The following is a 17,932-nucleotide window of genomic DNA, read 5'->3' as shown; positions in this document are numbered from 1 at the left end:
CGGAAGTGCGGCCGCCCCGAGGAAACCAAAGCCTCTCCCCTTGGCAGTAGCTCTAGCGACGCCCGCTCCCCTGCAACGGCTCAGAGGTCCGCTGGATTGGTCGGCTGACGGCCCAGGCGTGTCTTGTAGCGGCCGCTGATTGGTCAGCGACCGGCTGCGCGCGTGGGAACCTAAGCATTCGGGTGCTCACAGGTACGAGCGTTGCGCCTCAGCTTCCGTGGGGCTCGCGGCCGTCGCGTCACGGGAGCGCGCCGTACTTCCGGCGCGAGGAACGTTTGAGGCATTGGTAACCATTACAGCGGTTGCCGCCCGGGCGGAGGCACCGTCGTCCGTTGCTACCTGCGTCCGGCGCCCTCCGGAGGCCGATTTGGCGGGCTCTGCGCCAGCAAAGGTCTGTCAGGTGACACTTTTTCTTCCCTTTGAACTTTCTTGTCTTGGATGTGCGCCTGAAGCAGGTGGGGAGGGATTTTACTTCACGGCTGTGGCGCTCCCGAGCGGAGCGGGGTGGCGGGGGAGGAGGGTTTGCCTGAGGAAAGAGAAAGGGTTTGCCTTTTCGGAAAGACCGAGTCTGCTCTGGAGTTTCAGCCGCAGTGCCGTTGGGGTGGCTTGGGATGATTCGGAGTGGTTCCCACCGCCCCTCCCGGGATGCCAGCGCGTAGGCGCTTGAGATGTGGCCCCTTATTGAGTGGTTTGTGCCGACTTTCTAAGAGCTGATCCTTTTTCGTCCTTTCTCTTCCTTGGTGGGTGAGGGGGCGACGAACGACCAAGGCTCTCAGACTTGTCAGAATTTTGAGTTTGGAAAATCTATCAACTAGCGAGTTGGTTCGTTGTAACATTTTTTGAGGTGCACACGTTGATTCTGAGGCTTTGCTGGTAACCGCGATTGATCTAAGAGAGTGCAGCTTCACGGTTGTAAATACGTACGCGAGGCTAAACGAAGTAAAGATGTGCATGGAGCACGGTAGTTGATATCTTCGTCTCCTGGGGATCGCTGCCCCCCCTTTACCTGGCTCTCCCTGAAGTCGAACTGCTCTAGAGTTTTAAACTGGCTTAATGTTTACAAATCGTGATTTAACGAGCAACTTTTCTGCACGGTGTTTTATAAAGCACGGCATGGGCTCGGTTCCCTGATGGGTCATGGGGATGCAGTTTGGACGGCATTATCCCCCCCCCCCCCCGGTCTGACCGACTCTGTAGCCGCTGAAGTTTGATACGGATGCTTTTGAGAGTCCTGACAGGATTTTTAGAAAGTGATCCGTGTATTGACACGGTCTTGTTTAAAAAAAAAAAATGCGGAGGGGTCTGGCTACTGCAGTCTGCCCTGTTTTGCCGAGTAGTGGTTCTTGCCGAGTTTTAGCAGCATTGTAATTAAGCCATTAGGGAACTGTCTGTCAGAGTCTCTAACAATGGTTGGCAAACTTTGTCTATAAAAGGCCAGCTAGTAAGTATCTTAGGCTTAGAGCAAAGGGAGAAGTGATAAGAGGTGACCTCTGAGCAGTGTGGAGGCACCTGACTGTAAAGACCTTGTAGGCCATGGTGGGAGTTCTGGATTTTCTTTTGTTCTTGGTCGAAAAGGGATTCCAGGTGATTTTAATAATGAAGAAGTAAAGCGCATAGGCTCTGGAGTCGTACTGCACTACTTACTATGAGACCTGGGTAGGTTACTTAAAGTCTCTTTGCCTCAGTTTTCTCTTAAGGAAAATGGGGATGATAATAGAGCCTGCCCTGCAGGGTTGTCAGGAATGCTAAATGAATTAACATACATCACGTGCTTAGAACATTGCCTGACACAGAGTAAGCAGTAAAATCTGTTAGATGCTATTATCTATACTTTGTGGCATAGTTCAAATTTCAAGAAAAATTATATATTTAAATCTCTAAAACAAAGTTGTTAGAAATACAGTCAGAGTATAAGAAATGGTCCCTAGAGTTGGGAAACTTTAACTCACTATTCTCTTTCTGTGTGAGTTCAGGTAGAGGTGGGAGCCTGCTCTGCACTGTTCTTTGTAAGAGCAAGACTTGAGGAGTGACTTTTGAATATCCATGACTTGGGACTAGTTAAATAAATCATGGCCTATTTGCAAGATAGGAAACGAAGAAGTTGAAGTGACTATGGTATATCTAAAGTTATTAATTTAGAAAGACTTCTTTTACTTTTGCCTCTTTTTGAGCTCATACACTGTATTCTTTTCTGGGTCTGGCTTTTACTCAAGGTTGTAGTTTTGAGATTCCTGAGATGCGTCCTCCTCGTTGTGTGTAGCAATAATTGGTTTATTCTCATAGCTGTGTAGTCTTCCTTTGTATGAAAACACCAGTTTAAGTATTCATAACTTGTATTAGTTGTATAATCAGAAAAAATAAACATAGTCTAAAAAAGTAAAATTTGGTTCAAGTTACAGCTCAAATTGGAGGTATTTAATAACTTGAATTTATTCCACATTATTAGACTGCATTTGTCTAACTTGAGAGTTACTTTTCCCTTCATTCTGCCTCTCATTCCTGCCCTGGCTCAGGATGGATAAAGGGAACCTAGCTCTCTCATTAACGCCCCTCCCAGTACTGTGATGCCAGCGTTCAAATCTACTACGAGATATGATATGACAGCATTGCACTCAACGTCCTCCTGGTGGCAGAGATGAATGACTCAGAACCATAACCGAGCCTACATAATTCTAGAAGAGTTTTTGGCTTATTTTTCACATACAGTCCTTTAGGTTTAATATAAAATTTAACTATTTATTTTATAATATAAAATTTAAGCACTGAAATGACCTTAGACGTAATCTCACCCAGTTTTCACCGAGCAGGGGAGGAGGCGATGTCTTTAGTGGTCTTTCCAGGCCGCACCGTGGTGGGCGGCCCAAGCCACAAGAGACTCCTGACTCACATTTGGAGGCCCGCAGTCTCCCTGAGTAAAAAGCTTCGGAGCTCCTTGACCAAAGCAGTTAGGACTCATGCTCTGTTGTTCATTTGTCTCCAGCACTTACTCTGTAGCCTTTAGGTTGTGGAGCATCCGCTTCACAATTTGGAAATGTGTTCGATCTCGATTCTTATTCCTACGCGTGGGCAATAAAACCCTTCACTTTTTAAAGGTTTATTCTAAATCACTAATGGAAGAATTCTCATTTTGTCGCTCTCTAAACTTCAGCCAGGACTCCAATTCAACTTGAGTTGGTATTCTGAGAACATATCCATGTTAAGTTTATTAAGGCAGTAAGTGGGTGAAGTAACTTTTTTATGCGTTGCTTTTCAGGAATTGAAGATTTACCAGTCCTACGGGACCAAGGAGTTTCGCAAATAACCCTCCAGCAAGTTTAAAAATAATTAGGCCCAACTCGGAGAAAGCGGAGTTGCTCTGGTTGCACAAAAAAGATGTCTAGCTGCTCCAGTGAAGTCGATGTGGTTTGTATTTCAAATTGAAAATCTGTCTTTGTTCTTTTCATTGTGTTCTATTTTTTTCTAAATTGAATTGAATTTTGTACAGTGAAATGCAGAGGTTGTAAATATACAGTTCATGAGTTTTGGACACTGATGTATAAAGCTGCTATGAACATTTGTGTGAAAGTTTTTAAATTTTAACTACCTACCAAGAGTCCTTTTTTTTCTGACTCTTTTCACATAATTATGTGAAAGCACTTTGCAAAGCATACCTATACAATGCATAGCTATACAAAGGTAACATGGTATATTTTTATAAGTATTAATATATAGCCCAATTCCACATTATTTTGTCTTTTGAAACAGACATACATACTTCTATGTAGGTTTAAAATTATTCCTATAGTTCATAATCCATTCTTAGAATAAAGAGTTATTAAGTGAAATGTAATGGCTGTTTACTGTCTATTTACTTATTTATGCACTGTCTTATTCCCCCCAAAATGTTTTAGGTGATTTAGAGATTAATTTATCAAGAAACATAGGTGTGGGGCATTCCCTGGTGGTTCAGTGCTTCGGACTCCAACATTCTATCCCTGGTGGAGGAACTAAGATCCCACAAGCCTCCAAGTACAGGGGAAAAAAAAAAAAAAAAAAAAGATAGGTGCTTAAGTGTTTCCTATTTTGTCCACAGAGTGGTACTGTTGGTCTATTTAAAAATCAAAAGCCATGAACAGGATTCTTTGTAGTTAGAAATACTTGCTTTTACAGCAGTTCTGCTGCCAAATTACTAGAAGAATAGTCTTTCTACCCTGAGGTACACAAGAGGAAAACGATGTCTTAAGTGTGGTTAAGTTAATGAGAAAACAGTTTTGCAAGGACATCTTTTCCTATAGTCATAGTATTTACAAAGGTCCCTTGATATCACAAATTGGCTTTTGGAGCTTCTCGAAAGTGAAATTGAAGTCCTCTTTAAGTTCTATCATCTTTCCTTTTAATTTATTAATAAATTTTCCTTAGATAAGAACACGAATCTCTACTTATGATGATGATAACACTGTTCTTTATGCATATGAACCAAATACTGCATATTTCAATAATGTAAGTAATGTTAATTGCCATTTGCCAAATATATTAACACTTAACCACTTTAAAGAAAAAATTCTTCATAGACTTCCTGTAAACTCACACTCAAGATTAGTCTCTCCTGAATTTGTCTGATTCCTTTCATTAGACAATGAGCAATTAACCATTTCACTTCCCTCTTTTCCTTGTAGAAAATTCAGAGCAGTTTTTACTCATTTTTTTCAGTGCAAAATTCTAAACCTCCGTCCTTCTGATATAATAAATTCTTTGCTTAATCCCTTTCTTAATTAGCAGTGATCATCTTCATTCTCATAATAACATGAGTTTTTTTATTTTGTCTCTGCTTTAGATTAATATTTCTGAAACTCTTTGAAAAGCTGGTGAAAAATAAAAGCAAGTTAAATAAATAGTGTTTTTTCCCCACTTACTGTTCAGTTTGACTTTCAGAGAAGTGAAGTATTAACTACTCAATTTTTAAAATATCAGCAGGGAAGTGTCGTGTCTAACACATCCTGCAACGAAGAGCAACAAAAAACAATTCTGAATGTCCTTACTCACTGCCAGGTACAAAAAGTTCTATCTCTCAAATGTAGTTTTCTAAAATATTAAGCTTAAATTCTCTTTATATCATAGAAAGAGGTGGACAATTGAAATTTTGCTGTATCAAATTGCTTATGATTATCGCTCTCATTGTGATGATTTTTTTAAACAATTTCTAGTTAGAATAGCATCTTCAGGTGAAAGTTTTGAAATAGCAATATGGAGGTTTCATAGCCTTTTGTAAAAGCCCTTAACTGATGAAATGTATAATAGTTATGTCTCCTTCATCTAAACTGCTCAATACTGAATTAATTTCCCCTACAAAATCTTTAAAGGGAATTGGCTGATTTGGATAAAACTTAGTATGTGCCTAAATGCATGTCAGGATATCTCAATTGAAACAAAATGGCAGCCCACCATTTTTTAAAGAGTTTATCTTCCATAGTTTTGAGGGGATTTTGTAAAAATTGACGTGTTGGTGGAGATTGATAGAAGTATGTAATTATCAAGGATTTTGTGAGCGGCATACCCTAGAAGCAATGAACATTTATAAACAAATACATGTTTCTTAACATATAAAAAAGTTTCTTGAATATAATGAACATACTTTGAAAAGTAAAAAATGTTTATGGGAGTCTTTATCATTATAGAGAACAGCAGTGGAATACTTAAAGGGAACGTGTCTTGTCTTCCGGGGAAGGATGTACAGAGAGTGGGAATGCAGGGACGACGTAGGGAGTTCTGATTTTTGAGCAGTGCTCTCCCCTGCTTGCTTTACATCAGCATCCACGATGAACTGGGTTGACACTGCTCTGCCAGGGCCTTCTGAGCGATTGTGCAAGATGTGTTGGGATAGAGTATCTCCGCTAAGACGTGCCCAGGTTCCCAAGTCACAGCTAAGGGATGCGCTCCATTTCTCCTAATGTGCTAGCTCCCTCCTTTCTTCGGCGCCTTCCCTTACCAGTCTAGACCACACGGTGCAGCACTTCCATCTGTTCTTTTTTAATCCTCGCCCAGCACCCCCTTTAGTAAAACCCCAGCCCTGTCCAGGCTGGGAAGCAGAGGGGAGGACCTCCACTGGGGACTGGTGATCCTCAGACAACCCCGATCCTGTTCTCTTATTTCGTGGAGAAAATGGAGGGTGTGGAGCAGAAATCCCCTCCAAGTCCTGATTCCTCTCCCCACAGCCCTCACACTTGCCTGGATCCATCTCTGACGACCTCCTTCCTGACCACTGGAGTGGGAAAAGTGTTTCCTCTGTAAGGCTAACACCTCTGCTGGTTTCTGCGTCTGACCCTCTTTCCCTGTGCTCAGACACCTCCCTTCATCCCTCTGTCTCTTGTGTCTTCAGCCTCTGTCTCCATCACTCTCAGCGTAGTCATTCTCCCACAGGTTTAAAAAAACCACTTCTTTTTGCCTCCCATCCCTCTATAGCTGTCATCCTCTCTCTCTCCTTCCCATCATAACCCAGCTCTTCGATCGTCATTTATGTTCACTTTCTAAACATTTGACTTCCTGTTTTCTGTTTGGGTGTTTTTAATTTCTGTTTTAATATTTTTTATTGAAGTATAGCTGATTTGTAATATTGTGTTAGTTCCGGGTGTAGAGCATAGTAATTCGGGGTTTTTGCTGATTATATTCCATTATAGGTTATTATAAGATTTGGGGTATAATTCCCTGTGCTCTACCGTAAATCCTTGTTTATCTGTTTTATGTATAGTAGTTTATATCAGTTAATCCCATACTCCTAATTTGTTGGGTATTTTAGAATATACTGTTCCTTCTGCCCTGTATGCTCCTCTGTACATCTCTACCTAGTGAACACCTTCTCATCTTTTCATTCTCAACGCAGATACCTCCTTCTTCGAAAATCCTGCCACGACTGTCAGGCTGGATTAGGTCTTGCTCTTCTGTGCACGCTTAGCCTCTTGTTCTTATCTGTATCGTGGCAATAATAATACTAATAGATGATTGAGCACTATCAGACCAGACATCATGTACTATTATTATTATGTTGGTATTAATACTGTAGCACGTTGTTTTGTCCTCAACAGAACTGAGAGAGGATTTCATCCCGATTCTATTTATAAGGAAATTGAACAACAGAGAAGTTAAGTAACTTGAACCCAACTGTGTTCCCCTAGAGCCTGTGCTAGTTATTCAGGGCTGAGAGCCAGTGGGTCTCATGCTTCATCGTGCATCAGAATCACCTAGAGGGCTTGTGAAAACACAGATCACTGCCCTCGATCTCAGAGTTCCCAATTCAGTAGATCTGAGGTGGGAGATTTTTCATTTCCAACAAGCTCGTGGATGGTGTTGATGCTGCTGGTCCATGGAGCACACTGAAATCCACTGCTCCAGGCGGCCGATCACTTTCTCTGTTGACCATGTCTCTTTACTTGTCTCTCTCCAGCTAAAATGGGAGTTCCTTAGGGTAGGAGCTGTTTTTTTCTTCCTTTTTCTTTTTTTTTCTTTTTAATGTCCACATTCCCAGCATCTAGCGAAGTAGTTCTCACAGGTGGTAGGCCTTCAATAAATGTTTCTTTGAATGAATGATGTAATTAGTGGTTCTGGCCTTTTAAGTGTATTTTTGCCCGAATGAAATTTCTGTGTATTTCAAGAATTCTCCGGTTTTATCAGTCACATACTTGATTGGCACACAGGGGTCGCGTACTCAAAGGTTTTGTAAGGTTAATTGTTAATTGCATGACTTTAAAGTACTCTGAACCAAAGGTCACATCTGTTGTATTTGGCTCACTGTTCTTTCCAGAGTGGACCCCTCACTGCCTATTAGGTTATACCATCATTATATGGAAAGAGGCTCTTTCCAAGATTTGAAAATTTCTTTCCTAAAGTAGCACCTTCCTTGATGTAAAATGACTCCATCATAAATGTGATGGCTTATAGGAATTGTGGTACATTTACTTCCCAGTATTCAAGCTTCGTAAAATGCCTGTGTGACATGGAGTAGTTGAGTGGGAGGTTGGCGCGCCTTATCTCAGCCAGCTCGGCTCTGGGTCCCCAACAACCAGGCATCAAGTGGGAAACAAGAGAGTTCTGACGGCTTGAAAACTTTCAGACTTTGACTTTGGCTTAATGGTATTTTTTATGTTCCTTTCCTTTTGAAGTAGAAACTACTAATAGTCTGTATTATAATAGGTCATCTATGATGCTATTCAAAAACTGGATAAGAAACTTGATGTCGTGCACGCAAAGGTTAGAAAAATCAAGCATTTTCGTGTGAAGTCATGGTTGCAAAGTCGTGTAAGTGTTATAAAAATATTTTCAAAACTATAATAAACCTCTGGTTTCTAAAGATGCCAGTCAGAAGTGAGAGAGAACTAATAACTGTGAGATAAGCAAGGCTGATCTATACTTGCTGTAGCAGCAGATGGGAGACTAAACCTCTGCCGGAAAAATGCTGAAGTTTAGGTTTGAGAAATGTACGACAATGGGTATTTTTATGTTTGTAACCGTAATACATAAAGTGCAATTAAAATGTAGGGTTGAAGAGGAAATCATGTAATCAAAATAGAGCATTTATCTTTAATAATATAAAGCAATCTTCCATGGAAAGTAATTATGGATGTATTTACTATTTTTTCTTTCACTCACTCACAGTTGGTTTATGCTGGGTTTGTGTCATTTCAGAAGCCACTCGGATATGCATTTAAAGATTATAATTACCTCCTTTCTAAAAAGATCAGATACCAGAAAATGAGGAAGAAGCGGTGTCTCTGTCCATCGCCTTACCCTAAAAGTTATAGCCCCACTATTCCAGTACAAAGGCCGGAAAAGGATTCCCAGAGCAACCCTCTAGAAGCACCTTTTGGGTCCCCGGTGCCTCTGGATCTGGAGCGATCCCTTAGCCTGAGCCCGACGGTCCCCTCCACCTACCGCAGGCGTTCCTACGAGGAGTACTACTCGCCCCAGGACCCCACGCAGGGCTCCTCCAGTCCAGAGGCCCACAACACCCGCAGTCTTTTCTTAGACACCCAGTCCACTGCGGTCGAGCCTGCAACCGTGCTGACCCAGAGTGAACGCAGGCCAGCACATAGCCCTGACATGATGACCTACCCAGCTTTACTGGAAAACAGTAGATTCAGCCGTGCTGGCTCACCTCTCTATGTCCCGACCAGCTTCGGTGAGTGTGAACTGACACATGTTACAAGTAGCATTATTTACCCTATATTCCTCAACACCCCTGATGCAAGCTTGTGGAAGCTGTTTGTTTCCCATCTTGAGGGCTAGCTTGGGGCAGCGCTCTGAACGATGACTAAGACTTCTTGAGCGTCTGTGATGTACCTGCACCGTGCCGGTCAACGGACAGGCCTCTCCTCCACTAATACTCATAATGATCCCATTGCGAGTTTTTAATCTTCTGTTTTTCTTTACCCTTTCCCTGTGTAAATAATTAAAATGCTCCTAAAATGGCCAGAGCCCAGATGACAGGAGAGAAAAGGTACACTTTAGGCTAATTCACAGGAACTAAGGTCAAATTTGTGTTGACGGTCCGGCGAATTACAAAAGCCGCTTCCGTTACCACACGCTAACTCTAGGGAGTCTGAGCACTCTGGCTGAGTAAATGAGTACCTGTCTGGACACAAAGAAGTTTCAGTACAACGTAGTGAACGGCACACCTAAAACGTTTTGAGGTATGAGCACCTAAATTGTTTCATGCCTCACGTTATTTCTTTTTTAAACATAAACCTTCAACCAAAATATCTATTACCATGCAGTGAAACTTGAAAGAGGTATTCAGTGTAATGTTAAAGTTACTTCTGACCTAGCTGAGCAGAAGTCTTGTTGTTTTCAAACTTCAGATACACCTTTAAGCCTTGAGAGATGTTAATTTTAAAGCCACGGAAGAGATTCAGTAAAGAACTGATTTGGTTCTCAAAGATAATGGGGGTTATTGAAATTCACTGATTAAAGTGAATAATTTAAGCAATTATAAAACTAAATTCTGGGGATTTCCATTGCAATTAGCTAGTAAAATAAACCTCATCTGGAGAGACCAAGAGGACAGAGATTAAGCATTTCAAAGAATTTCTCTCAAAGTAAGAGAGCAATAGGTTATCTTAGATTAACCTAATTTAACCCAAGTAACAGATCTTTTGCTGTATTTTGCCTGTGGCCCAAGAGGCCTCAGATTGCTCAGTCTGTTTTATGATCTTTGAAGCTTTAAGGTGTCTTCCGAAGCTGCTTTTGTTGTTTGGGGGAGGTCAGGTGGGACATTCTTGAGTAGCCATCCTCAGGTCATCTTTGTCTAGGCTTTCCCTGGATTTTACCTTGGAGTCTTGGGTCCATGCCGGGGTACTTCACACAAGGTTCCAGGAATGAGACACTTCTTCCCTACCTAACATCTCTTCTTTCAGGATAATGATCAGGTCAAGTATGATTTGTCTTTTTTCCCCCATTGAAGGTCCAAGTTCACCAGCTGGAAGTGCCCCGGGTGTCCTCAAACAGAGCCTCCCTGATGACCCTTCAACCTGGTCTGTGGATGAAGTGATCCTGTTTCTGAAATACGTAGATCCTCAGTTATCAAGTGCCCTCGTCGACCTCTTCATGCAACATGTAATGTATCTTTTGATCCGGTTTTCCTGCCGTAATGACTTTGAATGACCTCTGTGCAGGCCCTTCAGTTGGATACTGATTAGTGTGGATGGTGGGGGAACCCTATCAACTGATTATTCCATATGCGAGAAAGTTTACTTTGCCCAAAGTTAGAGCCTTAAAGGGTGGAGGCTGGATCTGTGCTTTAAATGGGTACCCGGGTACCTAAAATACTACAAGTCTTCAAGTTCTCAAGAGAAGATGATTCAGCATGGCCACACTCTCTAACAACAGCTACAAGGATCCTCCTCCCCACCTGCTCCCTGCTCGGCCCCAGGACCGTGAGTAGGAGGGGTGACCACAGCTGTGACAGGGTGTCCTCCTTGTTACGATGCCCGATGAATCCAGCAACTGATTCCATTTGGCTCAGTTCTGTTGACCTTATATGGTTATTGATGATTTGGAATGCTGATACCCTTATGCCATTTACAAAGTAACATCATGGGCTAAATTTTAAATTCTAATTTCTTTAATTTCTAGTTTTACTTAGTAGAAAATGTATAGATGGTACCTGACAAAGGCAGTACTGTGAGGGATTTCAGGTCCCTTCAGCCAGTGACATATGATTCAGTACAGTTTTATTTTTAAACCAGAACTTGTGAAAACCAAATAATATGCTTCAGCAGCATCATTTGGTCAATTAATTCTTTTTTACATTTGGAGGATACCTTGTGACTATCGGGTAATGTTTTTTATAGGGTTTCCTAATGAATAAAATTAGTGCCCACATATCTGATGTACCCTTTTCAATATGGTAAGAAAATCAGTAATTAGTTTTTAGCATCTAATTAGCTTCCGACAACTGATTAGCTTTCAGTGTTAAGACAGCACTGTATAGCACACTTATAGCTGACATACTCATGCTCCCAGCCCTTCTAAGAAAGTTAATGACCATCTGAAATTCATTTTTACCATTCATAGTTTTTACTTTTTGTCACAGCTATGCAGTATTTTGTTCAACACACGATATTTAAAATTAGGTAGTTTGATGCTTAGGACGTTTTTAAGATATTAGGTTAAATTTCCTTTTTCTTAAAATTTGAAGCAAATTTACAGATGATTAAGTGATGCTTCACTGTACAAATTAGATTTTTAATAGTTTCCATCAAGCAGTTGCATATTCAGAGAATATACATCTGGACTGAGCTGCCCTCTAATTGGTGTTACATGTTCTTACATAGAAAGGAAGAACCATTCTGATAAAGTATGAAAGCTTTATTAATTATTTTAATTTCCTTCTCTCTGTAGGACATTGATGGGAAAGCTCTGCTACTGCTCAAGAATGACATGATGATGAAGTACATGGGGCTTAAGCTGGGGACAGCGCTGAAGCTGCGCCACTACATTGAAATGCTTAAAGACAGAAAGATACCTCAACAATTTAAAAAGTGTGTAGATTAGATTGGACTTAATTCTAGGGAGACCAATGCCACCTTTTCTCTCTGCCCTTAGTTTTTGTTGTGTAGAAGGTTCCTCTAAAATACAGTGTATCCAAAATCACAGAACCCTGGGACAGTCCAGGCTACTCCTTTAGAAGCCATTTAACATGTTAGCACTAGCAGAGTCAAACTGGTGCTTTGTTCTTTGTATCTTTTCATTACTTTCCTTGCATAGTTTACAGATAGTTAGTTACACTTCATGCAGGAAACAGAGAAACACCTTTGATTTTGGTTAATGTTTATATGTAAAACCAAAACAGCCAAATCCCAAAGGGGAAAGTAGTCAGGGAGGGATTGACGGGTTCTCTAATGAAAAAAATTATAAGGTAGATAGTCATTTTATGCAAGAGATATTACACTACAAGGGTGGGTTGGATGGAGTCTGACTATATTCTTTTCAATTAATATGTTTTATTTTTAAACTTCCTTATTTTGTCTAAGCTTCAACATTTAACTAGGCATTCATTGTTCACAGCTCTCCACGAAGATGCCTATGTCCAAGTTTTTTAAACATGTGTTTTATTATCTGTTTATTCCTCATATGGGTACTGTTTCATATTTATATTTTGTTCTGTATCTGAAGTATACACACAAGTAAATCTTTTCTTTTTTAATTTAAAATGGCACTTTACACTTCCACAGAGGTGAAGATCAACTCTACATATAGTGAGTTTTTTTATTCTGTAAAACATATGCACATCGTTTGACATCACTGGTACCTCTCAGCTCACACTTCAGGGTTTCCATACAGGGAAGTTCTGTCTTGTGCAATGTTTCTAGTTAATTTCCTTTCTGAGCCATTTATCCTACTAAACTTTGGAAGGTGCATCAGTTCTGATTTGTCATTTTAATTTTAAAAATCAGAACTTTCACATGGAACATGTTCATTGTTGTTTTATTTATTACATCATTATATTGTATAATATTTAGTGTAATGTTATAAGCTATGAGAAATGGTGCTAATTGTATTAGCCATTTGTTATAAATGCCAGTAAGATGTTCACCAGGGGTAAGATTGTACGTTTTCTTTTTAGAAAACCAAGTGTACTTTATAAGCAAATGCAACTATTTACTGGGCGTATATGATTTAAAGGGCTTTTTCGTCCGTGTTATTTCTTTTGTCTTATAAGACAAGATTCTAATTTAAACTTGTCCTTTCAAACTGTCAGTGTGAAGATGCTGTGCCACTTGAACAGTCCTCAGGTGTTTGTATAAATACTATGTTTTACAGTTTTTAGATTTTAAAATATAATAAAGTTTAATAACCGCAACCATTAATGTCAGAGCCTCAGATTTGATTTTACTTGCTTGAAGACTTAGAGCAAGCAGTGATACATGTCGTGAGTAGTTATACTCTGTGACAACTTCACTAGAGAATTCTCTCTCCATCCTGAATATCAAGGCAAAAGTATGGCTAACACAATAACTTTCATTAATGCAGACAATTAGCAGAACTAGAATTTAACATCCACTGAAACAAATTTTCCTCTCTAAAATTACCCTCATCTCCATGAAACACAGCCAGATCAAGACTAAATTTGTTTACAGAATTAAGTCTGGTCAATTGACCACATAGGGTCCTCCTAACTGGCTGTGGTGGAATTCAGAAGTAGTCTCAGAATGAATTCCCAAAAGGCCTCTCAAAGCCAGGAGAGCCATGCCAAAGGCCTGCCATTAGCCTGCACCTCAGTGGATTTCTCTCTTCTAGAGAATCTCTAAAACATCGTGATTCCTGCACATGCCAGGAGACAGTCTTTCCCATTCACCTGATAAGGCTGCTCAGAACCCAAGAGTCTCCAGTGTCTGGAGAGACCAGGCAGAGAGAAGAGAAAAATGTTTCCATTCTACCCAAAACTAACTTGAGGGGAAGGACTTCCCTATATCTGGAAAACACAGATCAAAACCAGTAATATTCCAGACAAAAGCCATAAAAATTATAACCATATTCACCAGTTCACTCAGTAACCGATCCATTAACTTTTTATGAAGCCTCAAGTTTTCCATTAGGATTTTTTAATATCTCTCCCAGTTCAGTATAGTATGATCTGAAATTGATCAGAGACCTGTACTTGTCAAAAGGGCCTTCCTGTGGATCATCTTGAAGATGAAACTCTTTTGCAAAAGCATCAGAGTACAACAGTAACTTCCTATAAATGACAGAAGACTTTAAAAGGCACGGTTAAACATCTGACTACAATGTAATCCATAAAGAAACTTGGTTACAATAACTAGAATTATGACCAATGATAATCTCAACCCTTGAAAACCTTAATCACCAGCAAAAACCAAGAAGCAAGTAACCGTGAACTGTTTGTCATACCAGCATTTCCTGATTGGAAAACTTATGCTCTAGTCTTCCTCTCCTAAGAAAGCAAAGGGAGGTAAATTTAGATCTGCCCAGCAATTAATGTTCCAGTATTTTATCCTGTTTGAAATGACGCAGGTAGTCAGTGAATTCTCTTAACTTGGTTTAGTTTCAAGTTACCAAAATCTGGAAAGACTATTTTAGATAGACCTTCCCAAAATGTAATTATTCCTATAGAGTTTACCTAAAAGCTCTTATTTATGTTTACCTAAAGTTTCATCATATCAAGTTATTTTCCTTGCTGACGTATTTGCAACAGATACAGTAAGGTGTTATTTGATCTCTAGTAAACCTAGGTACAACAGAAGTGTTATACTTAATATTGATGATTCTAAAGACATGTCTATGTTAATCAAACCAAAAAGCTTAAGCTAGCTTCAGTACCAGATACCAATTCAGTACTGAATATTTCCCAGGCCACGTGAACCTGAAATTCATTCAAGCCAGTCTTTTTTATATTTCTGAGAATTTACATAAGCGTTTAATTTCTTTTAAGCCAATTAAACAGCTCATCCACAAACCAATCTTGGCAATGCCATTTGGAAGCAGACACTTCATATTTATAAGGTACGCAGAGACATACATTTACATATATAGACAAAGAGATCTCACAGTTTTCCTGCTAAAATTTTAAAAGGCCTCTTTTTGAATGAAATAATGCCATCTGCAGCAACATGGGTGGACCCATGTTGAGATCATCATACTAGGTGAAGTAAGACGCAGAAAGACATATCGTATGATATCACTCAGTGTGGAATCCCAAAAAAAGGTTCAAATGAACAAACAGACTCACAGACATAGAAAACAAACTTATGGGTCCCGAAGGGGAAAGGCGGGGAGGAGGGATAAATTAGGAGTTTGGGATTAGCAGACACAAGCTACTCTACATAAAATAGATAAACAACAAGGTCCTACTGTATAGCACAGGGAACTATATTCAGCGTCTTACAATAAACTAATGGGAAAGACTCTGAAAAGGAATAGGTAAATGTATACCTGAATCACTTCGCTGTAAACCTGAAACTAACACAGCATTGTAAATCAACTCTACTTCAGTTTTTAAAAAAAAAGATAAAGTGATTAAAGTTCCAGAGAGCCCAGGTAGATCATTTACATCGCAAAGGCACAGGAAGAGAAATACCAATTCCTTCTAGAAAGCTAACTTCCTCTAAGGGCATATGCAAAAACCAGTTTTAGAATGTCAAAAGAGTCCCACCGTGGATATTTTCAGGGATTTTTTTTCAGTTTCTAAAAAGCCAATTTAGTTTAAACAACAGTAAGAGGCAATAATAACACGTATCAGTCACTCACATTCACATGCCTCACTTTCAGAGGAGAAACAACCGGCGTTCAAGTTAACCTTCACCTCAGCTGTTAGCCCAGCCTCCGTGGCCTTTCTCGGTATAAAACGCACCTGCCAGCCCACAGCTGCGGCCACTTCGTTTTCCCACCGTAATGGCGCCAATATCTCCGCCATGGCCTTGGGGTGACTATGAGTCCTCGGTACTGTCTTGGCAGCCCCATTCATCAAGGCCAGCCACCCTAGGGCCCCACATACTAGCGGACGGCCACCCCGGGATTTCCTCTGCAACTTTCAGGATCACCCCTGGAACTTTCAGGCCCCTCATGCTAGGTGACGCCCCTGCAACTTTCCGTTGCGCGTCCTTATTTCCTGACGTCTCGGCGCTCACAGGAGCTTCCTCGGTCTCCCCGCTGGCTCTACCAACTGGGATGCACCCCGCAGGCCTACAAGGCCTGTACTTGCCCAGCTACAAGACCAAAGAAAGGGCCCAGAGTCGGCGACGGAGACATCATGGTTTAATGGGCGGGGGAGCTTACCTGTCTGAAGCAAGGCCCTGGAGCAACACCCCACTGTGTGCGGCGGCCGGCGGGCAGGACATGGCGGCAGGCTTCGCTCCCCAGGAGAGGGGGAGGTTCCCAGTTATAGTGGAAATTGACATCAGGTTGGCTCATCAGTTACCGGGGAAACCAGCCGAGGGGCACGCCCCTCACCTCCCCTTTGATGAGCTATCAGGTGGAGATGTTTGCTAAAGATTAGATGAAGCAGGCACTGGCCCAGCAGGGAGATGTACAGAGAGCAAGAGAACAGCCATCTTGGGTGGCCTGACCATACAGACTCCCTCTGTAAGCATGAAAAAGCCATGCCCTTCTGTAATAATATTAGAAATTAAAAATTAAACATCGTGACTAGGAACAGTGATGATGGGAGGAAAAGTGCTGCTTTTTCAAGCTGCATAAGGAACTGTAGTCACAGTTGGCTGAATAAATGAGGTGTGTTTAAGTTTCTGGGGCTGTTTCTACAGCGTGGTGCTGGGACTTGCTTATATTTATAAGTCCTCCGAGGTTGAGGACTCCCGATGTTTCCCCTGTTTTACCTTGGTGAAGTTGAACCCTGAAAGCAGCTCTCCACAGTGAGCACATCCTCAGACGAGCTTGCCCACTCTCACTGCTATACTAGAGGCAACTCTGGTGTTACAGGGCCACGTTCTCTGGCTTTAGGGGTGCTATCAGCACTGAGGGGAGAGGTTTAAGATATAAGGGGAAAAGGAAATAAATCCCTTTGTCTGAAAAGGTTCAATTCCATCCAAGCTGCTGGACAAAACAGGGGAAACATCACATTGCGAGGGAGCGGAAGCAAACTGTCCGCCCTGCATTCCAAAGGTGGGCCCTGGTCTGCATGTCCTCCCTACCCTAGAGCCCTCCCCATTCCCTGGATCAGCCTCGGAGCACTTATAAATATAAGCAAGTCTCTCTCACATATACCGGAAAAAGCCCCCCGGGGTTCGTTTTTGCCAGTATACCCTGATCCCCATGAGGTATGGTCATTCGTGGCTTGGCCAAGCTCTACCTCTTGCTTTTTCCTTCGGTGACATCAGTTCCAAAACCCCCAGCAAACCATAGGGAAGGAGGCAGAGAAGACTGATGCCGTCCATGGAGGCGAGCCTGTGGGTCGCAGGCACAGCACTGTAGGTGGAAGCTGAGGCGAGAAGAGCCCTGCTAGGAGCACATGCTGGGAATGGTTGTGTGGTTTTTTTAATGTATTTTTAAAAGTTGAGTTAGGAGAAAGTACACCCAGAAAGGCCCTAAACGACGGGCAGCTCGGCATATAAGAGTAAACAAAATAGGTGAAACCCCTTACCTTAGACTGCTTCCTATCTATCTGGGAAGACAGCGTTAGAAAACACAAATATTTGGGTAATTGATGAGTGTATAAAATGCGGCAAAGGTGAAGTAGCCATGAGAAGCATGACATCTCTAGAGGATTCTATTGTGTGTTTGTATACAGATGTGCTTACATATTGGGAAGACATTTGGGAAGATAGATACAAACATGTTTACAGAGGGCATCTATGGGTAGGTAGGATTCTGAATATGTTTCATTTCATTTTCCTTATCTTTCTGATTTGTCTGCAGTGTATTGCTTTTATAATACTTGTTTAATTACAAAAACACAGGCCATATCATGTTTACATCACTGTGGAAGATA

The 17,932-nt window shown here is 41.2% G+C and overlaps 1 protein-coding gene across 2 annotated transcripts; it reads left to right on the top strand.

Annotated features, from left to right (window-relative positions):
* Positions 1-279: 279 nt before the first annotated feature.
* SCML1 (Scm polycomb group protein like 1) lies at positions 280-13,330 on the top strand. 2 transcript variants are annotated; one of them, XM_060137188.1, is made up of 7 exons: positions 280-391; positions 3,254-3,402; positions 4,399-4,479; positions 8,164-8,268; positions 8,656-9,148; positions 10,430-10,581; positions 11,869-13,330. In XM_060137188.1, exons 2-7 carry the CDS (start codon positions 3,373-3,375, stop codon positions 12,019-12,021), a joined length of 1,014 nt encoding a protein of 337 aa, XP_059993171.1. In that variant the 5' UTR covers positions 280-391; positions 3,254-3,372; the 3' UTR covers positions 12,022-13,330. The 2 variants fall into 2 exon arrangements, with proteins under 2 accessions (XP_059993171.1, XP_059993170.1); XM_060137187.1 differs by having other exon boundaries at positions 359-400.
* The last annotated feature ends 4,602 nt before the right edge of the window (positions 13,331-17,932 follow it).

The sequence above is a fragment of the Lagenorhynchus albirostris genome, chromosome X, assembly GCF_949774975.1.
Source record: "Lagenorhynchus albirostris chromosome X, mLagAlb1.1, whole genome shotgun sequence".
NCBI lineage: Eukaryota > Metazoa > Chordata > Mammalia > Artiodactyla > Delphinidae > Lagenorhynchus > Lagenorhynchus albirostris.
This window is presented reverse-complemented; position numbering and strand designations above follow the sequence as displayed.